General features: G+C 34.8%; 1 protein-coding gene across 9 annotated transcripts in view; it reads left to right on the top strand.

Annotated features, from left to right (window-relative positions):
* Window positions 1-15,541, top strand: part of KCNH7 (potassium voltage-gated channel subfamily H member 7) — a 495,283-nt gene that overhangs the window by 426,385 nt on the left and 53,357 nt on the right. For all 9 annotated transcript variants that reach the window (XM_087435296.1, XM_087435302.1, XM_087435299.1 and 6 more), the window contains one exon: window positions 8,050-8,449. In XM_087435296.1, the coding sequence (XP_087291422.1) occupies window positions 8,050-8,449 (400 nt within the window). The remainder of the gene's footprint in view (window positions 1-8,049; window positions 8,450-15,541) is intronic.

Here is a 15,541-nt window from a genome sequence, read left to right as displayed (position 1 = left end):
CCAATTTCCGTGTAAATCTTATAAAGAGTCTGGAGATTCATAATTGGTAGGTCTGAGGTAAAGTCTTGAAACTCGCAGTTTTAAAAGTGGCAGGAATGATTCTGCTGCCTAGATATACAAGATCTGGTATCTGGGTGTAAGACCTTATCTGGGATGAAGAGGAAGTCCAGGGGAGGATTTTCATGTGCTCACAAGTGAACATTTCTATAAAATAAATAGGTAAACAAACAAGTGAAGGAGTGACTTTCAACTAAACATAAAAACAGTCATGATTTATTAATTGCTTAATTTTAACTGAATTCTTCTGTGCACCACAGCATCGTGGATGACCTTAGAGAAAATAATTTTGTCAAGGTCAATTAAACATTAATGTCTTCCTTGCCAATTTCCCTAAATGGCAGGTACTGTAACATTTTAATGTTATTTACATTCAACTCTGGAGAAGAAGAAATATTCAAATTTTGGATCTAGTTGTTTTATCTACAAAACATATATGTTAGCAACACTGAGCATAGCTTGGCATATACATTTTTACTAAAGGAGATATATGAGCAGAATTGCTCATTTTTTCAAAATAATCATTTTTTAGTTTAAGTAAATGCAAATCACCTACTAATAACTAGAGGATCTTGGCCGGCCAGGTGGCTTATCGGTTAAGTGCGCGCGCTCTGCCACTGGCAACCCAGGTTTGGATCCCAGGCGCACACCGACGCACTGCTTCTCCGGCCATGCTGAGGCCTCGTCCCACATATAGCAACTAGAAAGATGTGCAACTGTGACATACAACTGTCTACTGGGGCTTTGGGGAAGAAAAAAGGGAGGATTGGCAATAGATGTGAGCTCAGAGCCGGTCTTCCTCAGCAAAAAGAGGAGGATTAGCACGGATGTTAGCTCAGGGCTGATCTCCCTCACAAAAAAATAAATAAATAAATAAATAACTAGAGGATCTTCTATAATGTTAAAAAAACATATTGAAGAAAATGAATACTGGCAATAACTGGGCTTACCTATGTCATTAATATCTTCCTGATGTTAATGCCATCCAGACAGACCAGGGAAAGATTCTCTATTTCTTAATTTTTCTATCATCAAACATCATGCCATCCATAGCCAATTACCTCAATATCATTGATGCAAAGGAACAATATTATTGGCTCAGTCTCCAGAAAGTCAACTTTTCATTATCTGCCTCAAATTTTCCCATATTTTGCTTATCTGTGTCAAATCTTACTTTCAGAGATATTAACAGTTATAATCTAGACTACTGTTTAGTTACATGCTTCAAAAACCTCTCCCTCCCCTGAAAATTAATATTCTTTTGATTAATTACTTGTTTTGTTGACCTCTCTCCTTTCACACTATACTGTTATTTTTCATGAATCCTGAATACAGGCAAGACAGGGCTTTGAAACCTAAGTAAATACAGTGTTCTTTGAGGGAAAGTTCTAACAGAAAAGAGGAGTTTCTGCTCCTATTGGTATGTTTGCTTCACTAGTCTGATAGAAGAATCATGGAACGGACAAGGAAAAACTTAGCAGGCCTCCATATAGAAACTCGGATCATCTTGTCAACATTCTTTCTAAACGCGATCTTTACAATAGCTGTCATTAGTTTGCTAGAAGTAAATTTCTAAAATATCAGACATACTCATGTTCAAATTTAAATAACAAAGCACATTTTGAAGACCTGTTTGCATATCTATGTCTACACATAAAGTAACTGTGTCTCTCTCTAGATCATTCTTGAGAGTTAAGGCAGAAGTTTCCATTGGCTTGTATTTGAAGCTGTTGGTCAGCCTCCAAAAATCTGTGGTGTGACAAATGAGGGACATGGGATCCCCAGTGTAATAATTTTTGAACTAAGGAAATAGAAGAACGTTTAATCAAAAAAAAATATTTTGCTTTAAGTTGATCATTTATTCATCATTTACATGTGATCTATTGACTACAATTTGCTAGAGATGGCATACGATACAAGTTTTAGTTAAGTATTTTTCAAAACAAGTCTAATTCCCATTTTAAAAATATAATATCCTTAATTATTTGCTGTAACATTTCCCTATTACAATTTAGAATCATTTGATGACAAGTTTCCCATGTTACTGTAACTAAAGAAAGAGAAAGTGAGTTCAAATTGCAGCAAAATAGAATCTTAATTATAAAACAAAATAAAAAGTGTCTCAACAGTAAAGGCTGTTAAATATTGGAGTGAGTTTCCCAGGGAGTTGTAAAATCTCCTTCATTTTAAAACCCACAGTTTGTAAAGGAACTTGTGAGATTTGATATGAATAAAGGAAGGACAAGGTAGGTGATTTCCCCAAGAGTTTTTTACACATTCAAAATATAGCCCTTTGATTGTATCAGTGAATGTATCCTTAGAAATATTGAAATGGTGTGACTCAAGCTGAACAAAAGACTAGAAACTAGGTTCAACATTATTGGGTTTTATTCAGTAAGTAATTCATTAAATGGTGTATACAAGTACCAGAGCTTAGAGAGAATTGAAATGAAATCTAAAGCAAAACAGGAGTGTGGAGTTATGAAATGTATTACTCACTAAGTGTTCCCATTTCCCCACTTGTACTTAAATATTTCTTGACAAACAGGATAGAAGGATGGATTAAGTAGAAAGTTTCAGTGACAATTCATTCTATCAACAGTGTAGACAAAACCAAAGATTACATAATTATATTTCCTCACTTACAAAAGAATAATTCTATCCACTTATCAAAGGCAAAGGTTTAGAGAGTAAACCTCTGAAATAAAGTATTTTAAATGCAAGATTCTTGAAAACGCTTACTAAAAAAATAGTAGAATTATTTTTCAAAATTATTTTGAAAAGTTCTTGAGCATAAGATTTTCTCTTATTGATGAGGCTTTCTCAGTTTAACTGTAGCCAAATTTATTCTTGAGTAGAGAGTTGTTTAATACTAATAAGAAATTACCTATTCTAATTTCAAGCCTTCAAGAAGAATTCCACTTACTTTAAGAGAGAATATTAGGGCCAGCCCAGTGGCACAAGCGATTAAGTGCGCACGCTCCGCTGCGGCGACCCGGGGTTCGCCGGTTTGGATCCCAGGCACGCACCGACGCACTGCTTGGCAGGCCATGCTGTGGCGGTGTCCCATATAAAGTGGAGGAAGACGGGCACGGATGTTGGCCCAGGGCCAGTCTTCCTCAGCAAAAAAAGAGGAGGATTGGCAGATGTTAACGCAGGGCTGATCTCCTCACAAAAAAAAAAAGAGAGAGAGAGAGAATATCGTCTGGTCCATTGTAAAATGTCTAGTAAAAAAAATCACATAGTCTTCTTGGGTCTGGGTCTAGTATCTAACATACTAACAAAATTGCAATTGTTTAGAGTATGTGTTTTTTAAATAAAGTTTAGTTAAGAAAGTCATACTTAATAAAAGAAACTAACTTCTACTTCAGTATAAAAAAGTATCTAGAGCTGGGGCCAGCCCGGTGGTGCAAGCGGTTATGTGCGCACGTTCCGCTGCGGCGGTCTGGGGTTCGCCGGTTCGGATCCCGGGTGCGCACCGACGCACCACTTGTTAAGCCATGCTGTGGCGGCGTCCCATATAAAGTAGAGGAAGATGGGCATGGATGTTAGCCCAGGGCCAGTCTTCCTCAGCAAAAAAGGGGAGGATTGGCATTGGATGTTAGCTCAGGGCTGGTCCTCCTCACAAAAAAAAAAAAGTATCTAGAGCTTTAATAAACTCTGGATGTGGACTCATTTTTAAAAAATTGAAATTGGATGATATTCATCAGCCACCCAGAAATTTGAATAATTGAATTTCCAGAGGAAGAGTCATTTTACATAAAAAAAATTCTGACAAAGTGCATTAAAAATAAAAGTCTTAAATAAGTAGACTTTCTTTACTGTGGCATTCAGGCAAAAAGAGTTTGAAGTATCATTCAATCACAGTAAAGGAGTCAAGTTCTGAGATGGCATGAGTACTGGTGAAGTGGAGACTTGACTTGTTAAAGTTCATTATGTCTCCTTTATGTAGTTCATGAGCAGGACTAGAAAACAAAATACCTTGCCTCAATCTACTACAAAATGGCTCACCTCTTTCTGTATCTTATTTGTTATCATGATGTCTTTGTATTTCGTAATAACAGTCACACTTACCTCTAATCATCTTTTATGCTTTTTTAGTCTCTACCAAAAGCAACAATAAATAGTATTTTTCTAATACCAGTGAAAAGTTCAAGAAATAACATGTAAGAGAAAATTTTTTACCACTACTATTTTTTAAATTGTTGTGATGGGTTTAAAGATAGTTTTATTTCAATTTTTCCAAAACTGAAAAAAACCCACAAAGACAGATTTCTGTAATATGTCTGGATATTACATGAAATTAGATATACCGTGAGATAAACATGCATTCTGAAAACATTCTACTCAACCAAATTCTGATGTTAACACAATTATATTATAAAGTAGTTGTTGGTCCCATTTTTCACTTGCAAATAACACAAAAATAGTCAATTGAACTAAACAATGGGGACTAATAGTCTCCAACAAAGAAGCAAGGGGAGATTGATCATTCTTTAGTCTACTCTGAGATTTTGGTGCAATCTCTTCTCTCTATTCTGTAATCTGAGGCAAAAGCACTAAAATCTTTAAATAAATATTTAAAGATGAAGAAGAAAAGAGTTATTGCAATCCTAAGTGTCATCTACAAGATGTGCTGTACGCAATTGTAGCTAGGGAAGAATGCCCAGGTGTGTTAGCAGCATCTTGATAACAACAGAAATAAGGCCAAGTCATTTGTTACATTGTCAAACTAGCATATGTAGTTATGCTTGGGTACATGCTACGGAATCACAAGAGAATAGCTTTGACCGTTGAAGTCATTATTCATTCATCCTTATGATGCAACTGGGAGATAAAACAATTGCTTAGTAATCTCTCTCCCTCTCTATCTCCCTTTGCAATTATTTTGTATGAATAATGTCAAGTGGGTTGAGAGTTTATCATGTACCATATTTCTTAAGATTTTTTTTCCCAGAAAAGATGTCATTTGCATGTTACTGTATAAATTATATTTATTTATCTGCTTAGAGAACTTACTGTCATCTAGGTTTTACCTCATTTTGATATAATCCTAGAAAAAACATCAGAAATTTCTTTGGGGGGAGGACAGAAAGGAGGGAGGTCGCATGCACAGCAGATTTGATTCCTTTTCTTTTCATAACATCATTTTTACTCTACCATCTTTGCAGCCAGAAGAGTCTTTAGTACTTCTCATCCCAATGTTATTAAAACAGCTCATTTGTTTAGAAGCATTTCACTTCATTAACCAAATATCTAGAGAATTTTCATTACATTTCATTTATTTTGAGGTCAGAGAGAAATTTTGTTCCAAAGACAAGAAGTTTTAAACAATAACCTTAAATATTTCTGATTTCTAAACACAAGTAAATAGGTAACAAAGTTAGGAAGAAAAATAAACACACAACTTAAGTTGTGAAGTGTAGAAATGGAGACACACTGAACCAGGGTAATTCTTGTTTCCAGAGTCTGAGCAGTCAGAGCATCTAGATGATGTTCTTGTCTTTAAAACCCCTGCCATTTCCTGCGGAGGCTGAAAGGCCAGTGTTGAAAAGCCTACATTTGGAATTCTGGATATCAAAGTAATGCATTTGGAAAATAAGTAAGCTCTATCAACCCATCTCACAATACAAATTCCTGCTTACTGATGGAAACAAAAGCATATGGGATATTCAAATAAAAACACAAAAAGCTACCATTTACTGGGTATTATCTACAATCCTGTGAGGAGGCATTACTATGCTCATTAACAGATGAAGAAATTGATGCTTCATATTAAATAAATAACTTATCCTAGGGGACACACTGGTATGGAAGTAGAATTCAAACATAAGTTTGTCTGTTCCAAAGTCCTAGCACATAACTACTAAGCTAAAATTTTGATAATGCAAACAGTGGAAAGTTAGCTTTTTCCCTCAGGGAACCACCTAATACCACCTTAAATTCTCCATTTATTCACTGAGATGAGATATACTTTTAAATTTGTGGGAAAAAAAACTCTTTTTTTTATTGCATACTAAAAAATAATAACTCAGCATTGGAAACAGAAGACTCATCTCTCTACACCTCCCCAAATGAGCAGACCAGAGTCTAATTATAATAAGCACATCTCAACTACACAAGCTCCTCCTACCTCTAGGGAGTTCCAAGACTAACAAAAGAATTCAGGGGAAGCTGAGGGAGCTCCCCTTCCCTTGTGACCACTCTGACACAAGAGAAAAAAAAACCGCAACACCTATCGTTGAATTTTTTTTTTTTTTGAGGAAGATCAGCCCTCAGCTAACATCCATGCTAATCCTCCTATTTTGCTGAGGAAGACCGGCTCTGAGCTAACATCTACTGCCAATCCTCCTTCTCCTTTTTTTTCCCCCCCAAAGCCCCAGTAGATAGTTGTATGTCATAGTTGCACGTTCTTCTAGTTGCTGCATGTGGGAAGCAGCCTCAGCATGGCCGGAGAAGCAGTGCCTTGGTGCACGCCCGGGATCCGAACCTGGGCCGCCAGTAGCGGAGTGAGTGCACTTAACCGCTAAGCCACGGGGCTGGCCCCTATCATTGAATTTTAATGAGAAGAGTTTTCTTAATATTTAGTGCTCTTTTTTCACCAAGTCAATATGAATAGATATAGGGTGATAGTTATGCTCTGTGCTATTTCTTTCATTAAAATATGTTTTCTTAACACAGTTGGAGGTACTTTGCAAAATAAACACCAACAATGAACACATAAAATGACTCAATAATTGATTGGTAAACACCATGTAACTATGGAATAATTATATGCCCTGTGAATTATATGGTACTTATAGTTGACATTATGTAGGAATCCTAAGAAATGAACTTGTAATTTGTACTTATCAGATTTCAAATCCAAACAACCAGTTAAGTATCCTGTTATTATATAAAAAATGTCCTATCATTAGATACCTGGTCAGTAATAATCATGCAATTAGTTACACATATCACATCCCAAAGCAAAATACGTAATATCTTGGGATATCAAGAAACAATTTACCAATTTAACACATTTAGGAAGAAAAAATGAATTTAAATATAGTGCCTAATGAATGTATGCAGTCATGCAATCAGTTTCCCAGTTGTCTGCTTGACTGGCTCCTTCTCATTATGCAGGTCTTTCTCAACTCTAATGTCAGCTCCCCAGCAAGACCTTCCTTGGCCTTCCTTTCTAATGTGGACCCATCCCAATCCATTCCCCCAAAGACCCCCTATCATATCACTGTGTTTTATTATCATCATCACACTTTTCACTCTTTGAAATGATCTTATTATTTATTTATTTTAAAAATGTCTATCTCTTTGCAATAACAGTAGACCTTGTTTCTCTTCGTTGGAGAAGACAGTTTGTCTAGTAAATAACTGTCTCTTTCTTTTTTTTTTTTCTTTTTTGTGAGGAAGATTGGCCCTGAGCTAACATCTGTGCCAATCTTCCTCTATTTTTGTATATCGGTGCCCGCCACAGCATGGCTTGATGAGCAGTGTGTATGTCTACACCCAGGATCCAAACCAGTGAACCCCTGCAGCCGTAGCAGAGTGACGGAACCCAACGGGCCCCACAACTGTCTCTTTCTATTAGAAAAGTGACCATGTCTGTTAGCGCAACACTATAATCCCAGTGTGTGGCACTAGCTAGGCACATCAGTAACACACTGGAGTGTTTGTTGGTGAATGCATGATTCACTGAGTACCCACTATGTGCAAGGCACTTGATTAGAGCATAAAACTAGACAGATAGAATCTCTGTCTCATGGGTCTTGTATGCCAAGATACTGAATCAATGTGCCACACACTTTCAAAGTATTTTCCAAAGCAAGTATGAAATTTAAAAAAAAAAAACTAACCTTAATACTTAATTCAAATATACAGTTACCCTCAATGCTACCATATTGTTTTAACCTGTTTCTACCTACTTTGTTTCACAGGAACATACACTGAAATGTTTACCAATTGTTTCTGACCATGCCGTGTTTATTTCCACAGACAACAACATTAATAGGTCTTTTGAAGACAGCTCGACTCCTTCGTCTTGTGCGAGTGGCCCGGAAACTTGATCGATATTCGGAATATGGCGCTGCTGTTCTAATGCTCTTAATGTGCATATTTGCCCTGATTGCTCACTGGCTGGCTTGCATTTGGTATGCGATTGGGAATGTAGAAAGGCCCTACCTGACTGACAAAATTGGATGGTTGGATTCCTTAGGACAACAAATTGGGAAACGTTACAATGACAGTGACTCAAGTTCTGGACCATCCATTAAAGACAAATACGTCACAGCACTTTATTTTACCTTCAGCAGTTTAACCAGTGTAGGATTCGGGAATGTGTCTCCTAACACCAATTCGGAGAAAATCTTTTCAATTTGTGTCATGTTGATTGGCTGTAAGTAGATTTCTCTTTTGATATCTATTGGGGTAAAATAATATCACAAAATTGATAACTCTAGAACATTTAGAATAAGACAAAAGATGTTCTAGAAAATTGTGGAGAGAATGGGATTTCATATATGGGTATCATATTCTATCAGTTCTGATTCTTTCTGTGAAAGGGAGACAACAAAGTTCTTTTGGGATCTCAGGAAACCACGATAGTAAAACTGGAGTGACATCAGTCTTGGAGTGAGATTTGCAGTTCACTTTTACTGCTGTAAAAAATTGTCTGTAATTTATTACCAATGGTTATTTTCTATTTCAAACAGAAGCCAGATTAGAATGGGAAAGATTAGCTTATATTACATTACTAGACATTAGATAGATAGATAGATAGATAGATAGATAGATAGATAGATAGATATGTAGATATCAAATGTAAGCTAATCTTTCATGTGTATATATATACACACAATACATACATGTATATGTACTCTTATATGTGTGTTTTTTTCCCAGTCATTGACTAAAAATTCCTTTCCCTGTGACATCATGCCAAAGCCTAAGTGTTTGCCCTTTACCCTATAACGGGGTAATAACATGAGCATCATTTATAAGGTATATTCTTTGGAACAAGAAAAAAGTCTGTGTTAAAAAAAAGATATTTTAATGTTAATATTTTTTTAAAATCACACTGTGGAACCACTAACGATAATCTTGCTGATAGCAGTCAACAGTTGACAAAAGCATGATGGATTTTTAAAGCTTAAATAAGATCATCATCTTTAGATTGTGTACATATTTGAGAATAGATCCAAATAATTGATTTTTTTTTTTTTTTTTTTGTGAGGAGATCAGCCCTGTGCTAACATCCGCCAATCCTCCTCTTTTTTTGCTGAGGAAGACGGCCCTGGGCTAACATCTGTGCCCATCTTCCTCCACTTTATATGGGACGCCGCCACAGCATGGCTTGCCAAGCAGTGTGTCGGTGCGCGCCCGGGATCCGAACCAGCGAACCCCGGGCCGCCGCAGCGGAGCGCGCGCACTTAACCGCTTGCGCCACGGGGCGGGCCCCCAAATAATTGATTTTTAAATGTTAACATATTGACTAATGAAATGTGCTTAGATAAGTTTAATATACAAAACTTAAATAGATTCGCCCAGTTTATTTTTCACTGTATTTAAAATTTACTTTTCGTATACGTCTTGGTATTTTTAATAACATTATATTTAAATAACTCCTAAGATATTCTACAAATTCAGGCTGAATCTTGGCTATAAACACAGAAGTAGCGTTGCACCCAGAAGGAAATGGAAATAAGGCCTACTGGAAAAAAAAGAAAAATTCATTCCAGAGAGATTGAATCTCTCAGAGCAAACAGTCCCAACCACTCTGTGATTGCATCTGCTAGTAAATACTTTATAGTGATTATCAATTTGAATGGCACAGGTCGCAAACAAAGAAAAGAAAAAAAAGTTTGTTCTTAATTACTTAAACACCTGTGTAGAAAAAATACATATCATTTTTTTTAAAGAAAACAAAAACAGCATCTTGAAACTTAGAATTTGCAAAAAAGAATTTTTTAAAAACTGAAGTATAACCTGTTCACCATTTGGGAATCCTTACCACCTGTGAGGATTAAGTGATAGACATAGTGTTGTTTATCATGTGAATTATTTTAAATTAAAGAAAACTCAGTTCTTTACTTGCTCTATACCCAATCTCTAATCCCTAAATCAGAGGATTATTAGCAGTTTTTATTCTTCCTTTCTTCCTGTCTCCTTCCTTCCTTCTCTTGTAAATGCAGTACTAGGCCATTTCTATTGATTCTTTAAGAAGAATATTTGTTTCCTGAAGATGAATTTCATCTTTTAAGAAAGGAGAAAACACTGTAGTTAATTGGGTAGAGTAAGATACATCCATATTCCACATAACATCCTTTATTTGAATAACAGACTTGGTCCTACAAACTTTAATCAAAATGGGATTATGTAAAGCTTAATGTCACTCAGAAAAAGATTATAGATATTCCTGGAGAATTCTATCATGACCTATTATGCCATAAATACAGAAAAAAGGTAAAATTAAGACTTGAAATTTAACAATAATGAGAATGCCCTGAAATTTGCTTAGCCATTTAATGGATATGGATATGTCTATGCATGATATTTCCATTTATATCTAATTGTGTTAGACAATGCTTTGGTTTTCTTTGTTTGGTTATATTTCTACACCAAGTACATATTTCTTAGCTCTATGACTAGCCTGATTTAAACCTAAAAATAAAATACAATATGCAAAAATATAATGTAAAATATTGTATATGTACTAATCCTAGTTATAGTCTATTTTGTCTAGTTACCAGGTTGAACTCTCTCATCATCCCTAAGCTTCTTTAAATCTAATCTTCATTCTAAAAGAAAAATTTGGAGCCAAGTTGTAGAAAACAAAGCAATCTACCCTCTCTCTTACAGCAATATAATTCAAGGAAACTAAAAATTAAACATTAAAAACTGTCATCTGGGGCTGGCCCAGGAGCATAATGGTTAAGTTCACGTGCTCTGCTTCCGTGGCCCAGGGTTCACAGGTTCAGATCCTGGGCACAGACCTATGCACCACTTATCAAGCCATGCTGTGGCAGGCGTCCCGCATATAAAGTAGGCTAACAGATGTTAGCCTAGGGCCAATCTTCCTCAGCAAAAAGAGGAGGATTGGCAACAGATGTTAACTCAAGGCTAATCTTTCTCATCAAAAAAAAAATGTCCTCTAACTAAATGCAGATAACTCAAATGCCTATAGACACAGTTTTAAAAGCTGCTATTTGCAAAGACAGTTACCAACTATATTGTTGAATGTGTACAGAGAACAGTGACCAGGGAATTCATTTTAAAAGTATACACAGTTCAAGATGAAAACTAAAATAAAATTTAAGCATCCATTAAATAAGTGTAATACAAGTTATGCTCGTATATTTATATCTGTGTTCTAATATATACATTTGTATTTTTATTCAACTATTATAATTGTGACCATACACATTTAATTTCAAAAACACATAATCCAGTAAATAAAGGCAAATGTATTCCATCTCTGACCTGCTTCACAAACATCTTGGGAGAATTTCTTGTTTTTATAACATGTAGAAAAAAGTTATTAGGGGCCAGCCGAGTGGCGTAGTGGTTAAGCTCACGTACTCTGCTTCAGCGGCCCCGGGTTTGCAGGTTTAGATCCCGGGCGCAGACCTACGCACGACTCATCAAGCCATGCTGTGGAGGCATCCCACATACAAAATAGAGGAAGACAGGCAGACATGTTAGTTCAAGGCCAATATTCCTCACCAGAAAAAAAAAAAAAAAAGAGTTATTAGATTTCTGCTTCTAGCCATGATGGAGTAACTGGAACCTTATGACACCCCTATAAATTTTTTTTTCAATAACAGAAAACTGAACAACATATATAAGGCAACTGTTTTCAGACATTGGAGAACAGACAGTAGAGAAGTTTGATCCCTGAGAGAAGAAAAACAAACAAGATGGGCCCCATAGTATCCTCAGCTTTCTGCCTGGAGGCACTTTCTGAACCATATTGAAAGGAGAAGCGACCTAAACAGATGACAGTGATCTCACTGTGTTATGAAAACAACATCAGAGGTTATGGAGGCTGAGGTGCTAAAATTTGCAAGACAACCAGAGAAGAGGCAGCTATGACAAAGAAAAACTCCAGAAACCTGTTTAGGTATCCCCTTGAGTTTACTGATGAATACTAAGTCACAAATGTATGAGGTCTGGCATTTAAATACCAGAAGTACTGTAAGCTGAACAACTTTCAAAGCTCACATAGTTTTGGGAGATATTCAAGTTCCTGCCAGCAGAGTGGAAAGCGTTCATTGAATATTAAGAGTATTCAGTAGAAATCTCAGAAAATAGTGCCATAGTACTAGGGCTAGTCTAGCCCTCAGAAAGTTTAAAAAACAAGACTCAAAAGATATAAGCTGATCTACAAGTATTTTAACTGCCTGCAAGAACAACATACAACATTTCTAAAGGTAGACAAAAAATATACAGTGAGGAACAATGTTAAATTTATAATGCCCAGTATCCATTAAAAAATTAATTGATATGCTAAGAAACAGGGAAATGTAACTCATAAGCAGGAGAAAATTTTTTTTAAAAACTCAGAACTGATAAAGAAGATGTGCTATATATATACACACACTCAAACACACACACACACACACAAAATGGAATATTATTCAGCCATAAAAAAGAAATCTTGCCATTTGCAACAACATGGATGGAGTATGCCCTTAGCATCAGGGCGTTATCCTAAGGAAAATAAGTCAGAGAAAGACAAATACTGTATAATCTCACTTATATGTAGAATCTAAAAAAAAAGTTTTTTTTTTAAAACCAAGCTCATAGATACAGAGGACAGATTGGTAATTGCCAGAGGCTAAGGGTGGGGGAGTGGGAGAAATGAGTGAAGGGAGTCAAAGGTACAAATTTCCAGTTATAAAATAAATAAGTCATGGAGATGTAATGTATAGCACGGTGACTATAGTTAATAATAATGTATTGCATATTTGAAAATGGCTAAGTTCTCATCACAAGAAAAAAAATTCTGTAACGATGATGACAGATGTTAACAAAACTTATCATGGTGATCATTTTGCAATACATACAAATGTCAAATCATTATGTTGTACACTTGAAACTAATATGATGTTGTCATATTAGTTTATTTAAAAACCCAGAACTGGAATTGACAAGGATGATGGAGCTAGCAGACAATCCCAAGCACTTGAACAAATGTGTATGTGGACTCCCAAAAATGGGGGAGGGAAGTAGAAAAAAAAAATTTTTTTAAATGGCCGAAATTTTTCCAAAATTTATAAAAACTGTCAAGCACAGCTCTAAGAAATTCAGTGACTCTGAAAGACCTTAAACACACATACACAAAAACTCACACCAAGGCATATCATAATCAAATTACTGAAAACAAATGATAAAGAGAAAAAATCTTAAAAGAAAACAGAGAGAAAAAACAAGATGCATCATGTACAGAGGAAAAACATCAGGTTGGTAACAGATTTCTTATTGAAAACAATGCAAGCCAGAAGACAATGGAATAAAATCTTTAAAGTGCTGAAAGAAAAACAAAATCTATTAACAGAAATTTCTGTTCAATTAAAGTATCCTTCAAAAGTGACAGACAAACAAAACCTGACATAATTCATCATGAGCAGATTACAAGAAATTTTAAAGTTCTTCAGGTGAAAGGAAAATGATACTAGATGAAAATTTAGATCTATAAAAAGGAACGAAGAACACTAGAAATGGTAAATCTGTATGTAAATTTAAAAGATTTTTTCCTCATTTTTAAATGTCTTCAAAAGATAATTGTTTAAAGTAAAAATAATGAGAATGAATTTGTAGGATTTATAATATATGTAGAAGTAATAAATATGACAATGGTAGCACAAAAAATGGGACGGGAAATGGAAGCATATTGTAAGATTCCTACATTATATATGAAGTGGTATTATATTACTTAAGGTAGATAGTGGTAAGTTAAAATGCATATTGTCAATCCTGCAACACAGCTAACGAGCCAATAGAGAAGATAAAATGGAATAATAAAAAACAATAAATCCAAAAGATAGCACGTAATAAGAGAAAGGGGAATATGCAGAAAACAAATGGCAAGATGGTAGACTTAACTCCAGCCATGTTAATAATTACATTAAATGTAAGTGATCTAAACTCTCATTGAACTGCAGAAATTCTCATTAAAAAAAAAAAAAAACAAGGCTCAACCACATGCTGTCTAAAGAAAACATTCTTAAAATATAAAGACACAGGTAAAAGAAAAAGATGGAAAATATGTATGTACAAACACTAATCATCAGAAAATCGAAGGAGCAGTACTGATTTCAAAGTAGACTTCAGGACAAGGACTATTACCAGAGATAAAGTAAACACCACAATCCTAAATGTGTATGCACCCAATTACAGAGCTCTAAATTACATCAAGCAAAAACGGACAGAACCTAAAGGAGAAACAGACAAATTGACCAGACAATCCACAGTTATAGTTAGCAATTACAACACTCTTCTCTCAGTAATTCATAAAATAAGTAGACAGAAAATCAGTAAAGATATAAAAGACGTGAACAATACTATCAATTAACTTATATTGGCAATTATAGAATATCAGCAGAATACACATTCTTTTCTAGCATATATGGAACATTTACCAAGACAGACTCTATGCTGGACTACAGAACAAGTCACCAAGACAGATCGAATTCTGGACCAAAAAGAAATCTCAATAGATTTAAAAGTATTAAATCATACAGAGTATTTCTCTGCTCACAAGAGAAACCAGAAATTAGTAAAAAAAGAAAAATTAAAGAATGAAATAACAATAGATAGATATTTAGAAACTTCCTAAATACTTGGAAATTAACACACTTCCAAATAATCTGTGATTCAAAGAAAAAAAATCACATGGAAAATTATAAAATAGTTTTAACTGAATGAAAATGAAAATAAAATGTATAAGAAATGGTAAGAAGTAACTAAAACAGTGTTCAGAGATAAACTTATAGCTTTAAGTGTTTTTACTAAAAAAGAATGATCTAAAATCAAAGATTTAAGCTTCCATCTTAAGAAGCTAGTCGAAGACATGCAAATTAAACCTAACATAAGTAGAAGAAATAACAGAGATAAGAGCAAAAATTAATAAAATGAAAAACACGCAAACAATAGAGAAAATTAATGGGAATAAATTCTGGCTCTTTTAAAAGATCAATAAAATTGATAAAGCTCCAATCAGATTGAAGAGAGAGAGAGAAGTTAGAAGTTACCAATGTTTTGTATGAAAGAAAAGATATAGCTACAGATCCTAAAGACGTTAAAAGGATAAAAAAATATAATGAATTATTTTATGATAATAAATAAGATAATTTGGATGTAATGGACAAATTTTTGAATGATACAAATTACCAAAACTGAAACAAACAAAAAAAAATCCTGAGCCATAAAATAAAAATTGATAAATTGAGTTTCATCAAAATTAGTAACTTCAACTTTCCAAAGGACA

This window comes from Ceratotherium simum, chromosome 9 (assembly GCF_057802395.1).
Source record: "Ceratotherium simum simum isolate JZ-2026a chromosome 9, ASM5780239v1, whole genome shotgun sequence".
In the NCBI taxonomy this organism is placed as follows: domain Eukaryota; kingdom Metazoa; phylum Chordata; class Mammalia; order Perissodactyla; family Rhinocerotidae; genus Ceratotherium; species Ceratotherium simum.
This window is presented reverse-complemented; position numbering and strand designations above follow the sequence as displayed.